Below are 24,400 nucleotides of genomic sequence, written 5' to 3' on the forward strand. Positions count from 1 at the left end.
AGATGGTTTATCATGTGTTTTGTTTGTTTCACTCAAACATTAAAATTCACACCTATACTTCATTTCCTCTAACAGACAGAACAAAAATAAGTTTCCGGTCCAACAACAGTTCCTGTGTCAGAGAGGTGTGAAGGCAGCTATGCACAGATATGTATATTTTCTCAATTTTAAAGTCAAGAAGAAACAGCTTTACTTTACTTTAACATACTTTTATAAAGTTTATCTGAAGGTTTTCATAATTCCAATTCCCAAACGACTGAATGCTATAATTTGAGTCATATTTTAAGTTAGTGGGACCTTTTGTCTAACAGTAACAAATGTATTATGATGTGCATCTGTCTTAGTGGTTTGTGCTGCTGCCATTTACTGTGTTAAAGGAGTGACCAACTCAAAGACAGTGAGACAGAGAATATGCTCCGTTCAGTTTTTCAGTTGTCAAGATGTCTGCAGATACTGTCGCTGCGCCACGTTTGAGCCTGAATGTGAGATATAACAGAAACGTCCAAGAGAACAGCAGAGAGGAAGAGGAGAGTCAGGTGGATATCTTAGAGGAGGAAGAGCATCACGCTGATATCGGGACACAAAGAGCCAGTAAGTCTGAAATAATGATTGTTGTAAAGGGGAAGTTCATGTCAGTTTACGTGTGGCTTTATAAAAATTAGATACTGAATAATATTTCACAAATAATCAATCAATCCACCATTAGTCACCATTAACTGTGGGTCATTATCAGGTGTCCTGACGCTGTAATTTGGTGCCTCGTGAGTCATTCTTATTGTTCAAACTTCAAACATAATAAAACATGTTCTGGATGGATTTTGTCTCTGTAGGACCACACACTCAAAACAACCCTGCAGCCAACAACAGAAGGTGTTTCAACGCTACTGCAGTGACTCTGGGAGGGTTTTATCTTCTGATATTGGCTGGACTCTTCATTCGCTGTGAGTATGTTGTTTTAATACAAACTGTCATATCTTATCATATACTTTTCCAGTTCTTATATACATTTGGGTATCTGGAGTGCCCACCAACCAACCAAATGTGAAATAAGACAACTCAGTCAGTTTTTTCACAGCTGCCTAGATGAGGATACGATTCAACAAGCTATTCACATTTGACTTCCCTTCCTCTGTCACAGTCAAGCTCATTAGAATAAAACACCCCCGTGAGTATCTCCTCCCACGACTTAACAACTACCTCTTGCATAGCTGCGCCATATTTTTTATATAAGCCAATCAGAGCAGCGACTCCCAACAAAGATGGAACAGAAGTGCGATGCACCACTGTAGCTAAAACAGAGAGCTCAACACCAGTGGTGGAGGAAGTACTGAATCTCACTACTTAAGTAAAAGTACAAATAACCAGAGATGTATTTACTTTAGTAAAAGTAGAAGTACAACAATGACAACCCTACATAAGTAAAAGTAAAAGTACCTGATTTTAAATGTACTTAAGTATTAAAAGTAAAAGTACTTGCATAACGATTTATTCTCTTAATGTCTATATTCTAATAATTGAAAAAACAGTATGGGCTGTGACATTGTAAGATAGTTTGAGGTTAATTGTTAATTGTGTATCTGTGGCCCAGTTTAATTCTTGTTATCTATCAGGGTGATCTGCATGATGCTCGACTTTGCATTATTACCCACGGGACAGTGAATGCTGCACACATTTATTTAGCGAGAACACACGGGCTTGGAAAACTCACGGGCTTGGAAAACAAGTATGTGGCTTCACAGCTGAGGAGGACCGGGAGTGTTTTTTTAATTATGAACCTGAAAATGAGCATAATATTAGCACTTTAACAAGTCAATTATAGTTACTACTTACGACACCACAACATATATGGCAGGATAAAGGACAGAGACACCAAATGACTACATTCCAGTTTAAAATAATGAGTGTTATTTCATTAAAAACAGGATGTATAACTTGATTCTGTCTTTAGATTAAAGCAGAATGATATGGGGCCCTATTTTAATGATCTGAAACGCAAGTATCAAACGTGAAACGCAAGTAGTTTTGTGGGCGGATCTCGGGCGCTGTTGCGATTATACCGGCAGGATAAATGACTCTTGCTCCCGACGCAAATCTAAAATGGGTTGGCCTGAAGTAGCTAGGTGTGGTTTGGGCGTAACGTGAAAATAACCAATCAGAGCGTCATCTCACATTCCCTTTAAGAGCAGGTGCGCTTGTTCCATGGCGGATTGCTATTATAACGGCGGATTTGCCTGGCGCACACCAGCGGGAGCTGTCTGAGATGTGGCAAAGTAATAAATGCCCGTCTTGTCCAGGTGGCGATGTTGCTGCGGCCTCTCGGGTGCATCTTGCCAGGTCTGGAGATGATTGCTGCAGCCATGAAGCGTGGGCCTCCAAACGCACCACCTGCACCTGTTGTGCCCCTTCCTCCTCCCCCCACTCCATCTCCGTCCACCCGCTCCACCAGGAGCGCATCGAGTGTCCAATCCCACCGTAGTTCAACATCACATCTCCTTAAGTCCTCTAATATTTCCTCATTTATGTCATCAACACATCCACGATTCATGGAAATGTTGTGTAAAACACAACAAGCCACAAAGAATGCTGCGACTTTTTGAGGACTGTACTGTAAAGTGCCTCCTGATCTATCCAAACACCTAAAGCGCATTTTCAGTAATATTTTTCTTTTTCACGCTACATTATGGCCAAGCATCCGGCCCTAAAATAGCATCTGAATAAATCGCTGAACTGCCCCCGGGAGCGCAAATACATTCCCTAATTTACCGACGTGCGTCTGTGGAGGGAAAAGTCCGCTGTGCATCGGGTGCAAAATAGGAATGATAAATGCGTCGGTGTACAAAGGCAATTGCACTGAGTGCAAGATAGAGCCCATGGTGTTGTTGATCTCTTTCTGATTTTGTTGTGGTTTTCACCGGATATATATTTAACCGATTTGCTCTTTCATAGTTTACATTTTTACACAATTCTTGTTTTATTTAATTTTTACCTTTCTTTATTTAACTGTTCCTATTCATGTACTTGTGCCGCTGCAGCACCAGATTCCCCCCTCTGTGGATCAATAAAGGCTCACCTTATCTTATATTTTCATTCATTTTACTGACTTTTCTTTTTTTATGATGATTTTTTTTCCTTTATTAGAAGTGACAGTGGATAGACATGAAAGGGGGAGAGAGATGGGGCATGACACGCCGCTACAGGACTCAGCCAACGTGGGGCGAATGCTCTTACTGGGTGAGCTAGAGTCCGCCCCTGCTCACTTCATATTATGTTTTAGTCATTTTGCTGCAGACCAGATACGAGATGCTGCAGACCCAATACAACCAACTGAGCAACAACAACAGTCAGCTCCAGGTGAAAGTTTCAGGTAAGAAAGGTTTCGAATCACCATAACACACAGGATCCAATGTCACACTGCATAAGCATAAATAATCTCATAATGTCTTAATTGTATCTATTGCTGTTTATCACAAGACATCTCCATCAACTACAGTCAGTTACAGAGCAGTTATGAAACACTGAGTGTAAATCACAGTCACTTACAAGATGAAATAAAGCAGTTGAAGAACAGAACTAAAGGTAAGAAAAGTTTAAAATCAGTAAACTCCTGTATTATACACATTTACATTATAGACGTTGATTATGTAGTTACCGTTGATTATAATTGTTTCATGCTGTTAAACGGTGATGATGTGAATATTTCTGTTAGAGACGGTCACTTACAAATGAGTTATAAAACCTGAGTGAAAATTCAAATTATTTACAGAATAAACTACCTGAAAGGGAAATGTAACAGAGAAAGGAAGTTCTTTAACTAAATAGTTAAAACTCCAAGTGTTATCACTTTGACACTGAATGCTATAAAATCTGACTTTAAAAGTTGGTGTTTAACATTAAGATAAAAGCTGCCCTGATGGATGGACGACATTTGGATCCCATTGTTACTTTAAATCTAAAGAGAAGAAAACTTGGGATGGAAGCAGAGCTATCTGTCAGCAGAGAGAAGCAGATCTAGTCGTCATAAACAACAAAGAGGAACAGGTGAGTGTGTTTGTTTCTGAGTGAATGATTTTAGAGAAAATACTTTAAATCGAAATATTTAAGTATACATGAAAACTTTGAAAAATGCCCTTGAAACGTTGATTTTCCTTTTTAAAATGCATTCTGATGAAATGAAATGTTAACTGTGTTATGAGTACAAAACGTGCAGTTCCTCATGCATTCTCTGTTTCTCTGCTGATTACAAATGTCTTTCTTCATTTTCCTCCATTACTGTGTGTTTACTGTCATGCCGTTTGGTCCAGTCCTCAGTGTGTGGTGTACTGAGGTATCCCTCTTGTGTTTGTTGTGGCGTATGAAGTAACAAGATGAATTTACTTTAACAGAAATGCTGAACTGTGAACAGAGAAATGATTGTTGTCTTTCGTCAACTACTAGAAGTTTGTTACTGAGCTGAGTAAGGATGGAGAGTCCTGGATTGGTCTACTGTATGAATCGAGCCAATCTGGATACAAATGGGATTGGGTCGATGGATCACCACTGACAGAAACGTAAGACATTTTAAAGTTTTTTATTTTCATCACAATTCCATCATGGACACCATTTACATTGAAAGACGCTGGGTTGGTTGGTTGGGAAAAAAAAAAAAAAAAAAAAAAAAAAAAAGTTTAAGATCTATGCAGTTGTCAGTTTTAACCGTCCGGCACCCATGTCATTAAAATAGCAAATGCAGCTGTGCCCAGGTGTGTTCAGGTGTGTTCAGGTGCATTCTTGGCGTATTGCTATCTTGAGGCAGCAGAAAGTGATCGTGCCATTGACAAACACAAACTTGGTGTAAAGTCAATAACGCAGCATTTCATTGTTATTTTAGCAGAGCATTAGTAAAATGCTCATAGGCTTGTCCACAGCATGCACACTCTATGCTTGTTACACACACACAGTAGTCTCGCTTTGGCAGACCCTCCTCCAAAGTGTGCTGGAGGAGGGTCTGGAAGAAAACGTGCTCTGGTTTATTGTCATTTTTTAAGCCAATCACAATCGTCTTCGGCTGTGCTAAGCCGCGAAGAAAACAGCGTGCGCTCTGCAAAATAGGCTCGGGAAGGAACTTCTTTTGATGGAACATGTGTATGTTTAAAAGTTGTTTTAGTCATGCAACAAAAACTCAGATTGGACAGATCGTCTAGCTAGCTGTCTGGATTTACCCTGCAGATATCTGAGGAGCAGTTAACTATAGTCCTCATAAATCCACCCGAGTTTAAAATGCCAACACAAAGGAAGTCCAAGGCAACGGATATCCGGCGGCAACAGAGAAATCCCGGAAGTGGAAACTCAAGGATATAGAATACGCACACAGGGATGCGCAGCAGCACACAAACTGAAAAAAAGCTAAAGATTACAAACAAAACTAGGACTGCAAGAAATTATGACGGGGTCCAAGCCTCTGATGCCAGTCACCCCCAACGCCCCAGGGAGCTGCAAAGTGGCACCTAAAGCATTACGTGGGGGGGCAAAATTGGTGAATATCAAGAGGTTTGATCCACAAGGTCTGCGGTACTCTGCCATTGTAGTGGTTAACAGTTCATCTCCATACATATACAGACTACCTTTAACAATTCTCTACAATAAACAAACTTCTTACCCACCCTGACCACAGGGGACAGCAGAGAGAAATGAGAGAGTGACTGAGAGGGTGGAGGGGGGTAGGCAGGTGTGGTGGTTGAAAGAGCAGGGGAGGTGGTCAGATTGTTGTATATGGTGTAACGGCAGATTTATTTTAAAACAAATAAACGTTGCTTATAGCGCCCCCTAAAGGTTGATATATGCCTAATTTGGTACAGAGCATCGTAGTGGGAGGTTGAACAAGGATCTCAAGTCCTTTGCTGATAACATTAAATTTGGAAGAGATATGATAAGTTAGTGTTTAGTAGCTAGCTAGGAAAATTAGTTTGGTCGTCAAATGCGCAAGCTTTAACGTAGCAAAATTCCTTCAATAACTTTTTGGTCGGGTCCATCTGGACATGCTATATACCAGGTTTCGTGCAGATTGGTTGCACAGCCGAGGACAAGTTCGAAAAAGTTGGTTTTGCGCATTGCGCAATATTGCGAAAAAACGTTTGCGCGGAAAAGGGTGTGGCCTATATCATGTGATTCAGCTTTATTCATGGAGGACGTGGATGTAAGGTTTTCTAATGTGCGATGTGTTATGTGAGAGTTAAAGGCAAAAAATCACTATTGCGCCACTTAGTGGTACACATGTGTAATTTTTGGTAGGTGTGTTCCTTGACCCATTGTCCATCTACCCTGTAAATTTAAAGTTGTTCACATTATTGTAAGTGATACATTTTGACATTGGTCCCATAGGCCACGCCCACTTTGACCCCTTGGTACCCCACTCTAGGGTTGGCCTCAGGATTGGCCCTAGATGATACCCATCAAAATTTGTATAAATCGGATGAGCTGTTCATGAGATATAAACTTTTCGTACTTGTAGCGCCCTTCCTAGTGACCAATTTTGGTAAAACGCATGGAGGACCTTCAGAGGGGAATGTCAAAGAAGATTCTAAAGTTTGGCGTTAATAGCTTTTATTTGGGCCGAGATAAGGCAAAGTTAGTGTTTTCATAGTTAGCTACACAAATTATTTTGTGCGTTATATGTGCAATTTTTATGGTATAAAAATTCTTTTTATACATTTTTGTCAGGTCAGTCTGGAGATGCTACGTTCCAAGTTTCGTGCAGATCGGTTACACGGTCTAGGAGTGGTTCGAAAAAGTAGGTTTTTGATAAAGCGCGATTTTTCAAGCCTAAAAGTCTAGGCGGAAATGGGCGTGGCCTATATCATGGTTTTTGAATGTCGGGTGTACGGTGTGAGTTATAGTGTCAAACGCATGTTTTTTCTGCTATAGCGCCACCTAGTGGTGGAAGTGGGTCAATTTTTGCATCTGAGGTCCTTGCGGAGTTTTGGACCAGTCCTGAAAATGGCAACCCCCCACCATGTACGGTTTAGGCTGTAGTCGGAGTTTTAGGCGGAGAAGAATAATGGAAACTCAGTAGAAAAACAATAGGGTTCCACATGCCCCCTCGGGCTTGGACCCCTAAATATTAAAGTGCAAATCTGCCATCATAATAGCAATGTGCCAAGGTCCAAACGCGCCTGGATTTTAAAGGGAATGGGAGATGACACTCTGATTGGTTTATTGTATGTTACGCCCAAAACACACCTATGATTAATTAAGACACTAAGTACGACCCTTTTTGAACCCTGCGTCGTGCGGCGCGGCCCACCTTTTTCCACAGTTAAACTAGGAAAGTTGGATTTGGATACGCCCTGAATGCACCTGCATCAGGCGCTTCACGTCGTGAGCTTAGATCATTAAAATAGCGCCCATAGACAGAGAGAGAGACAGAAAGAGAGAGAGAGACAGAGGCAGAGAGACAGACAAAGAGAGAGAGAGAGAGAGAGAGACAGACAGACAGACATACATACATACAGACAGAGACAGAGAGAGACAGAGAGAGACAAAAAGCGAGCAAAAAAAAAAAAAAAAAAGAAACAAAGAATAAAAGAGAAAGAGAGAAAGATTTCATCCGTTTTCATTCTTTATGCAGCTTTAATCTTAAATGAGTTATTGAAATAATTTGATCATTTACAGATAATATAAATATTTTATTTAAAGTGAAAATCAACAGTTTATTTCAAAATTAACAACAATAGGAGTTTTCAGCTGTTTGATAAAAGGACAACATTTTATTTGTCTGACAGGTTCTGGGCAGCAGGACTGCCTCACTATGACGGTTACAGGTATGCTGCAAAATGCTGCGATCAACAAGAAAAATGGACACAAAGGCGATATTATGATAATAAGAACTGGATCTGTGAGAAAGTTTTTCTCTGATCTCTGTGATGACACAGGGGTGTAGTGTTAGGATCAGCTTTGTCATGCCATTCCGGGTTAGCACTCTACCAATCAGATGAGTCATTTGAGTCCCACTGCCGGCAGTGCCCGCCCCGCCGATTATACATGTCAAATCGGCCAAAATGAAGGCCGACGGACCCTCGGATGGACGACGGAATGGAACACAACGAACAGACTCGAGTCACTGACCTCGCCAACGGCTGAAAAATAATGTACATTTCAGTATTTTACAAAAAGGCCTTTTTCAGGGAACAAGAAATGGGTAGACAACGTAAAGCTGTTCTGCAGCAATGTTGATTGATCAAGCTTTGAAAGTTGGTGCTACTGATTCCCACAGTTGTTCCAACTTGTCTGGATTACTTACAACCCCCTCTGTTTGTATAAAAGTATTGTTGGAACACAGTGTGGTACCGTACCCTCGTGAGCATTATATGAACAGTATTGTACTGCAGAAAGTAGTGTGTTGCTATAAAAATGGCGGGAAAAAGGCAATTAAGAATGGAAGAGAGACAGACCATCATAACACTTAAGAATGTTGGTCTTTCCTACAGAGAAATTGCGAAGAAAGTCAAGGTGTCAGTGACTACGTTTACAAGCTGTCAATTTTCGGGTTATGGTCGGGTTAAGGTCACTATTCGGGTTTCTGAAACATTCGGAATAACCCGTTTACATGCGAGAGCAGAGAGAGTTACTCCTACATGTCATTTGTAATCAATTGGCAATATCCCGACGTAAACGGCGACGCACGGTTAGCGTCTGGACGTAGCCTACGGACAACCTTAAGAAGCAATAACTTTTCGGTCACCTTCTTCTCACTATTTCGGTACTTTCTGCCGTCAACAAAAAACATTATATTCATGGTTTTCACCACACTAATAAAGAAATTGGTTTCCTCCTCGCTCCAAAAGTGTGGTGCTGTGCTGCGTCTCGCCATGTTTACCTCTACTTCTTGTTTACTTCCGGTATATTGCGCGCAGGTTTTCTGCATTGACATATATATATATATAACTATATTATTATAGTATATAATTATTATTATAATTATGTTTTCTGGCGAACAAAGAAGTTCCTCTACTCAAAAAACCAAGATTCCCTCGAATAGAACATGCGCCAGAACACAAATCAATGTTCCTTTTGATGGAGATATGCCGATACCGCGTTTACTGTCCAAAATTTCGGGTTAGAAAAGGGTAACCCAGGTAGAATATTCCGGTTTTAAAAACGGAATATGAGCATATTCGGGTTTTGCCGGTGTTTATGGCCGTCTTGCCGACCGGGTTATTGCTAATATTCCGGTTTTGAACGGGTTATTGGCTGCATGTAAACGTAGTCAGTGAGTACAGTATTCTTCACCATCAAAAGGCACTTAGAAACTGGGGGAAACTCTGGCAGGAAGAGGTCTGGCAGACCCAAAGGCACAACAGAATCAGAAGACAAGTTTCTGAGAGACAACAGCTTGCATGATAGGCGGCTCACAGGACAACAGCTTCAAGCACAGCTTAATAGTGGTCATAATAAGCAAATCTCAGTTCCAGGTCAAGTTACAGCAAGAAAGCTATTGCTAAGATGTCAGAATAAGAAAAAGAGGCAACACTGCCAATGGACTACTGAAGACTGGAAGAAGGTGTTATGGACTGATTAATCAAAATTTGAAATCTTCGGAGGAAATCTTGATCACGCAGGATTTTTGGACACCGTCGTGTAGGCGAAAGGATGGTTCCTCATTGTGTGACATCAACTGTCAAACATGGAGGAGGAAGCATGATGGTCTGGGACTGTATTGCTGGATCCAGGGCTACTTTGATGAGTAAAAAATGTAGACTACATTTTGTTTTATAAATTGATTCTATGATTTCTTTTCTAACTTAAATTGTTCATTCTGTTCTATTCTTTCATTTCAAGAGTACAATAAGACACTGAACTGCATGAATTTCAGTAAAACCTGGAAAAATTGGGGTTTTCTAAAACTTTTGACCGGTAGTGTATACATGTTCAAGGCTCTTTATCCATTATAAAAGTTTCTCTAAAAGTACTGAAAGTATACAAATAATGTGATAAATTAAATTGTAGTACATATTCAGTTTATGTGACCTCACTGTTGGAAGAGTGCATTGTAACTCTAGCTAGCTAACATTGATTGAACATTGGCGCCATCTACTGGATCATTTGCACTAATTACCTTACTGTTTATAAGCTTCATATCTGTTTACATATAACTTTAATGCGTATATATATATATATATATATATATATATATATATATATATATATAAAACAGTATTAAACTGTATATATATATATATATATATATATATATATATATGCATTATGCATGTATACACTTTATTATATACAACTTATATCTGTACATTGTAGTCGAACGTTCATGTTTAACCTTACCTTGTTTATCTTTGTTTTTAGCCATAAAGTTAGTCTGTTTCTGTGTTGAAAGCAACACAAAGCCAGACTCAAATTCCCTTGTCTTTACACTTATTTGGCTAAAGAAAGCAGTTTCTGATAAAAAAATCCGAAATATACTGTAAGTTCTTTATTTATCACAAAAAATAATGAATAAAAATAAAAACTCTGATTTGAGTCAAAGGCACCACGATCTCACTGTGTGGGCTCGTGCTCTGTTCTTTAGCTAGTTGGCAATAACCCCAGCAAAGCTATGAAGACCAGCCAAATCACTGACTCATTTATTCTGTAATGGGTAAATGTCACTCAAGCACCTTCATATGTGTTTAAACGTTAGGAGAATGCCCATAATAGTTGATTTGTTTGTATTTTTGAGTGAATTGACATTCAATTTGGGTAACAAGGTGGGATAACTATCACTAAGGCTAGCAAGCTCCCCGGGCTATATAAGCTGTTGTTTTTATGATTTTTATCATATATCTTGTGAATATACCTTCTTTAAGGTCCTAAGGCATAAGACAGTTGATGATTGTTGTTGATTTTGGTTAAATATGCCAAATATCTATTTTATTTATGATTGTTGTTCAGACGGCTTAGCTAAGTTAGCTAATGCTAGTGGTACCTGTCTCTTGTTGCCATGGAGACATTCCGAGTGTTCACTCAGCAGTTTAATACTGTTTTATAAGCATGATATATTATTAGCCACACATTATGAGTAACACACAAGCACCAGAAAGTAAGCAAAAGAACACTAACAAAATGTGAATCTAAACAATGAGAATATACCTATACTCTAGTTATCAATATTAGGGGAAAAGTCCCACTGGCGGACGTAGCTACATAGTTCAGACTTCTTTAGATAGTGAAAGCATGCGTTTTAACATTTGTAAAGGCGCGTAGCCTACTTAGTTTACCGTATTTTCGGCGCTATAAGTCACACTTTTTTCCTACTTTGGCGGAATTGGTGACGCTTATATCAGGTGTGGCTTATACATAAAAAAATATATAATTTAACATGTTTTTAAATGTTAATTCATACTGAAAACATTACCATCTACAGCCCGGAGGGCTCTAGGCTTGTGACGACTAGAATGCTTCTCCTAAAGAAAACTCAGAAAGAAAGAGATAAACTGCAGGTAGTAAAATATGCAGCCGCAACGGTAATCGAGCAGCAGAAAGAATGTTTGAAATGAGAGAAAAACTTGTGAGGGACTGGGCAAAAGGTGACTCTTACTGCAGTGAAGAAATCAAAGAAAGCTAATTGGCCAATCGCGGGCTGAAAGCAAAGGGCCCCCAGAGCTGGAGGAACGAGTCCACAGGTGGGTGCTTGGCACACCGCACTGCCCGGGGGGGGCTTGTCAACGGTAGAGTTACGTCTCCACGCCCTGCTAGTTGTTCTGTGTGCTATTGTGTAGTGTGAATTACATTACTGTTAATGTGTTAAGTTAACATACTGGATACCTACCGTATTCAGCCTGTTGTTCTGTGTGCTATTCTGTAGTTGACAGATGAAAAAGGCTGTTTTTGGTCTTTGAGTTTGTGAAATACTTGTGAAAACTTTGAAAAATGCCCTTGAAACGTTGATTTTCCTTTTTAAAATGCATTCTGATGAAATGAAATGTTAACTGTGTTATGAGTACAAAACGTGCAGTTCCTCATGCATTCTCTGTTTCTCTGCTGATTACAAATGTCTTTCTTTCATTTTCCTCCATTACTGTGTGTTTACTGTCATGCCGTTTGGTCCAGTCCTCAGTGTGTGGTGTACTGAGGTATCCCTCTTGGTGTTGTGGCGTATGAAGTAACAAGATGAATTTACTTTAACAGAAATGCTGAACTGTGAACAGAGAAATGATTGTTGTCTTTCGTCAACTACTAGAAGTTTGTTACTGAGCTGAGTAAGGATGGAGAGTCCTGGATTGGTCTACTGTATGAATCGAGCCAATCTGGATACAAATGGGATTGGGTCGATGGATCACCACTGACAGAAACGTAAGACATTTTAAAGATTTTTAGTTTCCATCACAATTCCATCATGGACACCATTTACATTGAAAGACGCTGGGTTGGTTGGTTTCCATGGAGAGAGAGAGAGAGAGAGAGAGAGAGAGAGAGAGAGAGAGAGAGAGAGAGTTTAAGATCTATGCAGTTGTCAGTTTTAACCGTCCGGCACCCATGTCATTAAAATAGCAAATGCAGCTGTGCCCAGGTGTGTTCAGGTGTGTTCAGGTGCATTCTTGGCGTATTGCTATCTTGAGGCAGCAGAAAGTGATCGTGCCATTGACAAACACAAACTTGGTGTAAAGTCAATAACGCAGCATTTCATTGTTATTTTAGCAGAGCATTAGTAAAATGCTCATAGGCTTGTCCACAGCATGCACACTCTATGCTTGTTACACACACACAGTAGTCTCGCTTTGGCAGACCCTCCTCCAAAGTGTGCTGGAGGAGGGTCTGGAAGAAAACGTGCTCTGGTTTATTGTCATTTTTTTAAGCCAATCACAATCGTCTTCGGCTGTGCTAAGCACCGGAGAAAAGCAGCGGTGCCTCTGCAAAATAGGCTCGGGAAGGAACTTCTTTTGATGGAACATGTGTATGTTTAAAAGTTGTTTTAGTCATGCAACAAAAAACTCAGATTGGACAGATCGTCTAGCTAGCTGTCTGGATTTACCCTGCAGATATCTGAGGAGCAGTTAACTATAGTCCTCATAAATCCACCCGAGTTTAAAATGCCAACACAAAGGAAGTCCAAGGCAACGGATATCCGGCGGCAACAGAGAAATCCCGGAAGTGGAAACTCAAGGATATAGAATACGCACACAGGGATGCGCAGCAGCACACAAACTGAAAAAAAGCTAAAGATTACAAACAAAACTAGGACTGCAAGAAATTATGACGGGGTCCAAGCCTCTGATGCCAGTCACCCCCAACACCCCAGGGAGCTGCAAAGTGGCACCTAAAGCATTACGTGGGGGGGCAAAATTGGTGAATATCAAGAGGTTTGATCCACAAGGTCTGCGGTACTCTGCCATTGTAGTGGTTAACAGTTCATCTCCATACATATACAGACTACCTTTAACAATTCTCTACAATAAACAAACTTCTTACCCACCCTGACCACAGGGGACAGCAGAGAGAAATGAGAGAGTGACTGAGAGGGTGGAGGGGGGTAGGCAGGTGTGGTGGTTGAAAGAGCAGGGGAGGTGGTCAGATTGTTGTATATGGTGTCATAGGCGCAGATTTATTTTAAAACAAATAAACGTTGCTTATAGCGCCCCCTAAAGGTTGATATATGCCTAATTTGGTACAGAGCATCGTAGTGGGAGGTTGAACAAGGATCTCAAGTCCTTTGCTGATAACATTAAATTTGGAAGAGATATGATAAGTTAGTGTTTAGTAGCTAGCTAGGAAAATTTGTTTGGTCGTCAAATGCGCAAGCTTTAACGTAGCAAAATTCCTTCAATAACTTTTTGGTCGGGTCCATCTGGACATGCTATATACCAGGTTTCGTGCAGATTGGTTTGCAAGACCAAAATCACTATTAGCGCAACATAGTGGTACATATTTTTTTTTTTGGGTGGGGGGTTCCATGACCCATTGTCCATCTACCCTGTAAATTTAAAGTTACATTATTCATTATCACATTATTGTAAGTGATACATTTTGACATTGGTCCCATAGGCCACGCCCACTTTGACCCCTTGGTACCCCACTCTAGGGTTGGCCTCAGGATTGGCCCTAGATGATACCCATCAAAATTTGTATAAATCGGATGAGCTGTTCATGAGATATAAACTTTTCGTACTTGTAGCCCCCTTCCTAGTGACCAATTTTGGTAAAACGCATGGAGGACCTTCAGAGGGGAATGTCAAAGAAGATTCTAAAGTTTGGCGTTAATAGCTTTTATTTGGGCCAAGATAAGGCAAAGTTAGTGTTTTCATAGTTAGCTACACAAATTATTTTGTGCGTTATATGTGCAATTTTTATGGTATAAAAATTCTTTTTATACATTTTTGTCAGGTCAGTCTGGAGATGCTACGTTCCAAGTTTCGTGCAGATCGGTTACACGGTCTAGGAGTGGTTCGAAAAAGTAGGTTTTTGATAAAGCGCGATTTTTCAAGCCTAAAAGTCTAGGCGGAAATGGGCGTGGCCTATATCATGGTTTTTGAATGTCGGGTGTACGGTGTGAGTTATAGTGTCAAACGCATGTTTTTTCTGCTATATAGCGCCACCTAGTGGTGGAAGTGGGTCAATTTTTGCATCTGAGGTCCTTGGCGGAGTTTTGGACCAGTCCTGAAAATGGCAACCCCCACCATGTACGTGTAGCTGGCTGTAGTCGGAGTTTTAGGCGGAGAAGAATAATGGAAACTCAGTAGAAAAACAATAGGGTTCCACATGCCCCCTCGGGCTTGGACCCCTAAATATTAAAGTGCAAATCTGCCATCATAATAGCAATGTGCCAAGGTCCAAACGCGCCTGGATTTTAAAGGGAATGGGAGATGACACTCTGATTGGTTTATTGTATGTTACGCCCAAAACACACCTATGATTAATTAAGACACTAAGTACGACCCTTTTGAACCCTGTGCGTGGCGCAGAGACCCTTTTTTCCACAGTTAAACTAGGAAAGTTGGATTTGGATACGCCCTGAATGCACCTGCATCAGGCGCTTCACGTCGTGAGCTTAGATCATTAAAATAGCGCCCATAGACAGAGAGAGAGACAGAGAGAGAGACAGAGAGAGAGACAGAAAGAGAGAGAGAGAGAGAGAGAGAGAGAGAGAGACACAGAGAGAGAGACAGAGGCAGAGAGACATACAAAGAGAGAGAGAGAGACAGACAGACAGATATACAGACAGAGACAGAGAGAGACACAGAGAGACAGAGAGAGAAAAGGAGAGCGAGAGAGAGTCAGACAGACAGACAGACAGACAGACAGACAGACAGACAGACAGACAGACAGAGACAGAGAGTGAGAGACAGAGAGAGAACAAAAAAAGAAAAGAGAGAAAGAGAGAGAGCTCTGAACAAGGTTTCATTCTTTCATTAGCAGCTGTTAACAGATTACATCGCTTTACAAAGCTTAATCTTAAATGAGTTATTGAAATAATTTGATCATTTACAGATAATATAAATATTTAAAGTGAAAATCAACAGTTTATTTCAAATTAACAACAATCAGGAGTTTCAGCTGTTTGATAAAAGGACAACATTTTATTTGTCTGACAGGTTCTGGGCAGCAGGACTGCCTCACTATGACGGTTACAGGTATGCTGCAAAATGCTGCGATCAACAAGAAAAATGGACACAAAGGCGATATTATGATAATAAGAACTGGATCTGTGAGAAAGTTTTTCTCTGATCTCTGTGATGACACAGGAGTGTAGTGTTAGGATCAGCTTTGTCATGCCATTCCGGGTTAGCACTCTACCAATCAGATGAGTCATTTGAGTCCCACTGCCGGCAGTGCCCGCCCCGCCGATTATACATGTCAAATCGGCCAAAATGAAGGCCGACGGACCCTCAGATGGACGACGGCACGGAACACAACGAACAGATTCGAGTCACTGACCTCGCTAACGGCTGAAAAATAATGTACATTTCAGTATTTTACAAAAAGGCCTTTTTCAGGGAACAAGAAATGGGTAGACAATGTAAAGCTGTTCTGCAGCAATGGTGATTGATCAAGCTTTGAAAGTTGGTGCTACCGATCCCCACAGGTGTTCCAACTTGTCTGGATTACTTACAACCCCCTCTGTTTGTATAAAAGTATTGTTGGAACACAGTGTGGTACCGTACCCTCGTGAGCATTATATGAACAGTATTGTACTGCAGAAAGTAGTGTGTTGCTATAAAAATGGCGGGAAAAAGGCAATTAAGAATGGAAGAGAGACAGACCATCATAACACTTAAGAATGTTGGTCTTTCCTACAGAGAAATTGCGAGAAAGTCAAGGTGTCAGTGACTACGCGTTACAAGCTGTCAATTTTCGGGTTATGGTCGGGTTAAGGTCACTATTCGGGTTTCTGAAACATCTGAATAACCCGTTTACATGCGTGAGCAGAGAGTTACCTTGTATACCGGTGCATTTGTAATCAATTGGCAATATCCCCGGACGAACGGGACGTACGGTTAGCGTCTGGAGCGTAGCCTACGGACAACCTTAAGAAGCAATAACTTTTCGGTCACCTTCTTCTCACTATTTTTGTACTTTCTGCCGTCAACAAAAGACATTATATTCATGGTTTTCACCACACTAATAAAGAAATTGGTTTCCTCCTCGCTCCAAAAGTGTGGTGCTGTGCTGCGTCTCGCCATGTTTACCTCTACTTCTTGTTTACTTCCGGTATATTGCTGCGCAGGTTTTCTGCATTGACAATATATATATATATATATATATATATATATATATATATATATATATAATATATATATATATAACTATATTATTATAGTATATAATTATTATTATAATTATGTTTTCTGCGCATACAAGAAGTTCCTCTACTCAAAAGACCAAGATTCCTTGCGAATAGAACATGCGCAGAACACAAATCAATGTTCCTTTTGATGGAGATATGCCGATACGCGTTTACATGACCAAAATTTCGGGTTAGAAAAGGGGTAACCCGGGTAGAATATTCGGGTTTTTAAAAACCCGAATATGAGCATATTCGGGTTTTTGCCGGTGTTTACATGGCCGTGCGCGACCGGGTTATTGCTAATATTCCGGTTTTGAACGGGTTATTGGCTGCATGTAAACGTAGTCAGTGAGTACAGTATTCTTCACCATCAAAAGGCACTTAGAAACTGGGGGAAACTCTGGCAGGAAGAGGTCTGGCAGACCCAAAGGCACAACAGAATCAGAAGACAAGTTTCTGAGAGACAACAGCTTGCATGATAGGCGGCTCACAGGACAACAGCTTCAAGCACAGCTTAATAGTGGTCATAATAAGCAAATCTCAGTTCCAGGTCAAGTTACAGCAAGAAAGCTATTGCTAAGATGTCAGAATAAGAAAAAGAGGCAACACTGCCAATGGACTACTGAAGACTGGAAGAAGGTGTTATGGACTGATTAATCAAAATTTGAAATCTTCGGAGGAAATCTTGATCACGCAGGATTTTTGGACACCGTCGTGTAGGCGAAAGGATGGTTCCTCATTGTGTGACATCAACTGTCAAACATGGAGGAGGAAGCATGATGGTCTGGGACTGTATTGCTGGATCCAGGGCTACTTTGATGAGTAAAAAATGTAGACTACATTTTGTTTTATAAATTGATTCTATGATTTCTTTTCTAACTTAAATTGTTCATTTGTTCTATTCTTTCATTTCAGAGTACAATAAGACACTGAACTGCATGAATTTCAGTAAAAACCTGGAAAAATTGGGGTTTTCTAAAACTTTTGACCGGTAGTGTATACATGTTCAAGGCTCTTTATCCATTATAAAAGTTTCTCTAAAAGTACTGAAAGTATACAAATAATGTGATAAATTAAATTGTAGTACATATTCAGTTTATGTGACCTCACTGTTGGAAGAATGCATTGTAACTCTAGCTAGCTAACATTGATTGAACATTGGCGCCATCTACTGGATCATTTGCACTAATTACCTTACTGTTTATAAGCTTCATATCTGTTTACATATAACTTTAAGTACGTATATATATATATATATATATATATATATATATATATATGCATTATGCATGTATACACTTTATTATATACAACTTATATCTGTACATTGTAGTCGAACGTTCATGTTTAACCTTACCTTGTTTATCTTTGTTTTTAGCCATAAAGTTAGTCTGTTTCTGTGTTGAAAGCAACACAAAGCCAGACTCAAATTCCCTTGTCTTTACACTTACTTGGCTAATAAAGCAGTTTCTGATAAAAAAAATCGGAAATATACTGTAAGTTCTTTATTTATCACAAAAAAATAATGAATAAAAAATAAAAACTCTGATTTGAGTCAAAGGCACCACGATCTCACTGTGTGGGCTCGTGCTCTGTTCTTTAGCTAGTTGGCAATAACCCCAGCAAAGCTATGAAGACCAGCCAAATCACTGACTCATTTATTCTGTAATGGGTAAATGTCACTCAAGCACCTTCATATGTGTTTAAACGTTAGGAGAATGCCCTTAATAGTTGATTTGTTTGTATTTTTTGAGTGAATTGACATTCAATTTGGGTAACAAGTGGACGCAACTATCACTAAGGCTAGCAAGCTCCCCGGGCTATATAAGCTGTTGTTTTTATGATTTTTATCATATATCTTGTGAATATACCTTCTTTAAGGTCCTAAGGCATAAGACAGTTGATGATTGTTGTTGATTTTGGTTAAATATGCCAAATATCTATTTTATTTATGATTGTTGTTCAGACGGCTTAGCTAAGTTAGCTAATGCTAGTGGTACCTGTCTCTTGTTGCCATGGAGACATTCCGAGTGTTCACTCAGCAGTTTAATACTGTTTTATAAGCATGATATATTATTAGCCACACATTATGAGTAACACATAAGCACCAGAAAGTAAGCAAAAGAACACTAACAAAATGTGAATCTAAACAATGAGAATATACCGTACTCTAGTTATCAATATTAGGGGAAAAGTCCCACTGACGACGTAGCTACATAGTTCAGACTTCTTTAGATAGTGAAAGCATGCGTTTTACACATTTGTAAGGCGACGTAGCCTACTTAGTTTACCGTATTTTCCGGACTATAAGTCACACTTTTTTTCCTACTTTGGCTGGTCGACTTATAGTCAGGTGCGACTTATACATAAAAATATATATAATTTAACATGTTTTTAAATGTTAATTCATACTGAAAACATTACCATCTACAGCCGCGAGAGGGCGCTCTAGGCTTGTGACGACTAGAATGCTTCTCCTAAAGACAACTGAGAAAGAAAAGAGATAAACTGCAGGTAGTAAAATATGCAGCCGAAAACGGTAATCGAGCAGCAGAAAGAATGTTTGAAATGAGAGAAAAACTTGTGAGGGACTGGCGAAAAGGTGACTCTTACTGCAGTGAAGAAATCAAAGAAAGCTAATTGGCTAATCGCGGGCTGAAAGCAAGACGGCCAGAGCTGGAGGAACGAGTCCACAGGTGGGTGCTTGAACAACGTGCTGCCGGGAGGGGCTTGTCAACGGTAGAGTTACGTCTCCACGCCCTGCTAGTTGTTCTGTGTGCTATTGTGTAGTTGAATTACTGTTAATGTGTTAAGTTAACATACTGGATACCTACCGTATTCAGCCTGTTGTTCTGTGTGCTATTCTGTAGTTGACAGATGAAAAAGGCTGTTTTTGGTCTTTGAGTTTGTGAAATAAATTTCTAAATAAATGCAACTTATAGTCCGGTGCAACTTATATATGTTTTTTTCCTCTTCATGACGCATTTTTGACTGATGCGACTTATACTCCGTCTACCTACTAAATACGGTAGACGGTTTTAGTAGGTGTAAATTTGATGGGAATTCTAACATACGCCGTCGCCACGTCGCTGCCGGAAAATGTTTCTAACACACTAGCCCGCCGCCAGAGATGGAGACCCTGCGGATGTACGTTAACGAGTGGCTGGCGGTGGCGGTGGACGACATCCTGGGGCTGTTCGGGGAAACCGGGGCCCGGTACCGGGAGCAGATAGGGGGCAGCTTGACAAGCTGAGGTCCAAGGAGGACAAGTGGAGCCAGACAGGTCAGTGTCGGTCTCGGTTACTTTACTATACTGAAAAGATTTATCAATAAGTTATCAACAACTATTATATCAGTGGTGTAGTCTACATGATACACAGTATACCCACTAATAAAGCTCCAGGATTTCCATATACCCACTTAAAAATGCCCAATGACAAGTAACAACATACTTTCTATCATATTTTCTTTTAATTTAATGTTTATTTGACAGGGACAAATGCATAGAACATTGCTTTATAAAGAATACAAAGTAGATGGCATGCATACAGGTTTATAGCCATGACTAATTTGTAACCCCTGTCCCCTATTTTTGATATATTTTGAATTGTCATGTGTTTTTCTTCTTCACATAGGCTAAATAAAGGGATTTCCACAGTAAATTGGGGCATAAAAGTGTATCAGAATACAGGAAATGAAGTTGTTGATGCTGAAAACTTCCCTGGGGGAGGACACCCAGACCCCCCACTATGATATGCACCCCTAATCCTTACCTCCTTTACATACTTCCTTTTTTATGTCTTCTTTCCTTCCTTCCCTCTTCTTTCCATCCTTCCTTCTCTGCATGTCTTTCCTTCCCTATCTCCTTTACATACTTACATCTTCTTTCCTTCTCTCCCTTTTTTCATTCTTCCTATTTCTTCCTTCCATCCTTCCCTCTACTTTCTATTATTCTCTCCTTACCTTCAAACCTCTTTCCCCAATACATCCTTTATTTCTTCTTTTCTTCCCTCCTTTCATACTAACTTAACCCTCCTGTTGTCCTCGGGTCAAATTTAACCCGTTTTCAAAAAGTCACAAATTTGGGGTTTTCTTTCAACCAAATTGTCAAAAAAATAAATAACGTAAATGGTTCAACATCTGAACTTTTGAAAAAAAGCGAAAAAAAACAAAAAAACAATAAAAAGCACAGTAAATTGGAAAAAAAGTGTCAGATACGTTGAAAAAAAGTGTCAAAACAATTTGCAAAAAGTGACAAAAACATCGAAAAAAGGTGACAAAAAAAGTTACAAAAATGTTGAAAAATACGACCAAATAGTTTTAGTTTTAAACCTAGAAAAACAAAATGTTGTATGGTCGACAGGAAGACAACACCATGATTGATCGATTAGTCATTGAAGTCAGATCCCAGCCCTGAAAAAAACTCAGGCGCAGGGCATCCACCTGGATCAAACTCAGCCCTGATGATCCGATCCAAAGCTTCCCGCTGGACCGTACGGGTGTAACAGGCGCCGGTTTCGCCGCCGCTCGGATCAAAACAGAAGTCGGCGGCGAGGACTGCGATCCAGCCAGCCGCTCAGAAGCAGTGAGTAACGGCCGACAACCCGCCAAGTCATCCAACACGGAAGACAGTGGCGACTGGGGAGAGGCGAGACTGTAAGAGGTGACTGTTACACTCAATTTAGGAAGACTAAATTTGGTCAATCAGCTTTTTCATTTACTGTAGTAAAAAAGTGGAACTTAATTCCACTTCACATTAGAGATTGTGCAAGTCTCAGCAGTTTTAAAATGTCCTTAAAGACTTGACTGAGGCAAATCAGCTATGTGATCATTGATCTTTTTATAATGGAATGTATATTTTGTATTCTGGTTTATATGTGATATAATGCTTGTCACATGTTGTTTGTTGTTAAGTTTTTATCTGTTTTGATATAGTATTGTCTATATTGTCTATATTTGTCTATATTGTCCTTTTATCTCCCTTGCCAAGGGGCCACAGATGTACATTAGCTGCATTGCTAACTCTGTTACAGGGCCTGAACTGTGCATGGTCCCTGACAAATGAACTAATAAAATACAAAAATAAAATACAAAAATACTTTGGAGACCGGAGGAGACGGAAGAAGCACGGGGACAAAGTTCACCTCTGGGAGGGAAGGCGCGGAGCTCCGCCGATCTGCCGCACATGTCAGGCTCATCTGGCGTTTAGCTGCAGAGTCCTTCAAGAGGATCAGTCACCTAACCACGCACGCTTCGGCGCACCCGAGAGACTGTGGCCTGTGCGGGAAGCGCCTGGAGCAGCCAGAGAGCCTGAAGCTCCACCTGCGCGTCCACCGGGACATGGCGTTCCGCTGCAGCGTCTGCAGCCAGGGCTTCACGCTGCACAGTTGTTACATTAAAGCTAAAGAGGAGAAGACTGTGATCTATTGGCACAGACTGATTTTCCTGAATTGGTCCTAGGTAGTACCTTACAAAGTACAGAGTTCGGTACCCAACCCTACCCTAAACCCACTGATAACGTTGGCTTTTCTGTGATAATAATATTTCCCAAATCTTAACTAAGGTCTCATTTACACTCGTCATTTCAAGTGTCTTATATCTGGATTAAATCCACATGCAACTTTTTTGTAGACACCTTGCCACATACTGTATATGAGTCTCTGTTAGCCACGTCACTAATCTGATTTCAGTCAGTCTGTTTTCCAGAGCTACATGCAAATCAGAGTCAGTACTACTCCAGTCCAGATGGTGGTGGTAATGCACCTGAAGCTGTAACTGACAAAAAGAGCCACAAGAGAAAATAATATTAGGTTCAGTTACAACCACAACACTTCAGCTAACTATCCATTTACACATACACATGCATAAACTATTACACATGGAAGACTTGCAACATTGATCACTCATCTCTTGATCTTTTTTCTGTGCTCCTCCTAATTATCAGACCCTGGTTGTGTGTCAGTAAAGAAGATGGTCTATCATGTGTTTTGTTTGTTTCACTCAAACAATAAAATTCACACCTATACTTCACTTCCTCTAAAATGAGTGTCTGGTCCAACAACAGTTCCTGTGTCAGAGATGTGTGAATGCACAGATATGTTTATTTGCTCAATAATGTGCTAAGCTTTACTTTACTTTAACATACTTTTATCTGAAGGTTTCATAATTCCAACTCCCAAACGACTGAATTCTGCAATTTGAGTCATATATTTGGAATTTTTTGTCAAAGAGTAACACATGTATTAGGATGTGCATCTGCCTTAGTGGTTTGTGCTGCAGCCACTTCCTGTGTTAAAGGTGTGATGAACTCAAAGGCAGACAGTGACAAAGAAAATACGTTCAGTTCAGTTTTTCAGTTGGTCAAGATGGCTGCAAATACTGTCGCTGCGCCATGTTTGAGCCTGAATGTGAGATATAACAGAAACTTCCAAGAGAAGAGCGGAGAGGAAGAGGAGAGTCAGGTGGAGATCTTAGAGGATGAAGAGCATTACGCTGAACTCGGGCCACAAAGAGCCGGTAAGTCTGGAATGATAATTGGTGTAAAGGGGAAGTTCATGTCAGTTTACGTGTGGCTTTATTACAATTAGATACTGAATAATAATTCACAATTAATCAATCAATCCACCATTAACTCTGGGTCATTATCAGGTGTGTTGGTGTTGTAATTTGGTGCCACGTGAGTCATTCTTATTGTTCAAACTTCAAACATAATAAAAAATGTTCTGGATGGATTTTGTCTCTGTAGGACCACAAACTCAAAACAGCCCTGCAGCCAACAACAGAAGGTGTTTCAAAGCTACTGCAGTGACTCTGGGAGGGTTTTATCTTCTGATGTTGGCAGGACTCTTCATTCGCTGTGAGTATTTTGTTTTAATACAAACTGTCCTATCTTAAAATAGACATGTCAAAAAAAAATACTTTTCCAGTTCTTATATACATTTGGGTATCTGGAGTGCCTACGAACCCACCAACTGTGAAATAAGACAACTCAGTCAGTTTTTTGATGAGTCTGAGTCTGAGTATCTCCGCCCACGGCTTAACAACTACTTTTTGCATAGCTGCGCCATATTTTTTAAATAAGCCAATCAGAGCAGACTGGGCTTTTACAGGAGGGGTCTTAAAGAGACAGGCGCTAAAACAGAGGTTGTGGTTCTTGTTCACACTTGATGCTTCAGTTAAAGGTCCAATATGTAATATATTTACTGTAATAAATCCAAAAATGACACCAATGCCTCATCAGGTATTAAGGAAACATTATCAACTGCCCAGTTTGACAGCCAGGCCATAAAGTGATCCCGACTGGTCCTGGCTAGTCCTGGATAACGCCGCCCTGCTAACTGCTATCGTTAACGGAAGACCAGGCAAGCAGCCCATGGCTGTTTACAAAGTGTAGTTCGCGGCCAGAAGGAAAAATATTTTAAGCCACAAGAGGGGGGCTGTAAATCGGGGAGAGAGGACTGTGAATTTGCAGTGTTTTAGCGATTGTTGCCGTAATCCTCAGCCAATGAAATGTGTTCAGTCGGCAAGTTAGTGGTATTTTTAGCGGTTCCTATTGTAATTCTAAGCCAAGGAAGTGTGCCTGTCTGGCGTGTGGAGAGGACGGCGAGGTTGTAGGGTTTTTGGCGGTTCCTATTGTAATTCTAAGATGAAAAG

General features: G+C 40.3%; 2 protein-coding genes across 2 annotated transcripts in view; both read left to right on the forward strand.

Moving 5' to 3' along the window:
* Window positions 1-24,400, forward strand: part of LOC120570950 (CD209 antigen-like protein E) — an 83,351-nt gene that overhangs the window by 14,593 nt on the left and 44,358 nt on the right. The gene's annotated exons all lie outside the window — the stretch shown is intronic.
* On the forward strand, window positions 567-7,890 carry LOC120572052 (CD209 antigen-like protein A). The gene is made up of 7 exons (XM_039821257.1): window positions 567-591; window positions 831-941; window positions 3,275-3,364; window positions 3,472-3,576; window positions 3,896-4,038; window positions 4,435-4,547; window positions 7,758-7,890. The coding sequence occupies exons 3-7, from the start codon at window positions 3,301-3,303 to the stop codon at window positions 7,888-7,890; spliced, it is 558 nt and encodes a 185-aa protein (XP_039677191.1). The 5' UTR covers window positions 567-591; window positions 831-941; window positions 3,275-3,300.

The sequence above is a fragment of the Perca fluviatilis genome, chromosome 13 (assembly GCF_010015445.1).
Source record: "Perca fluviatilis chromosome 13, GENO_Pfluv_1.0, whole genome shotgun sequence".
In the NCBI taxonomy this organism is placed as follows: Eukaryota; Metazoa; Chordata; class Actinopteri; order Perciformes; family Percidae; genus Perca; species Perca fluviatilis.

What these genes read in the sequence shown, in the direction of transcription:
- LOC120572052 (XM_039821257.1), top strand. Translation starts at nt 3,301, where the DNA reads ATGCTGCAGACCCAATACAACCAACTGAGCAACAACAACAGTCAGCTC. An exon ending in GCTCCAGGTGAAAGTTTCAG is followed by an intron (nt 3,365 to 3,471) that starts GTAAGAAAGGTT and finishes GTTTATCACAAG; the next exon opens with ACATCTCCATCAACTACAGT. An exon ending in GGATCACCACTGACAGAAAC is followed by an intron (nt 4,548 to 7,757) that starts GTAAGACATTTT and finishes TTTGTCTGACAG; the next exon opens with GTTCTGGGCAGCAGGACTGC.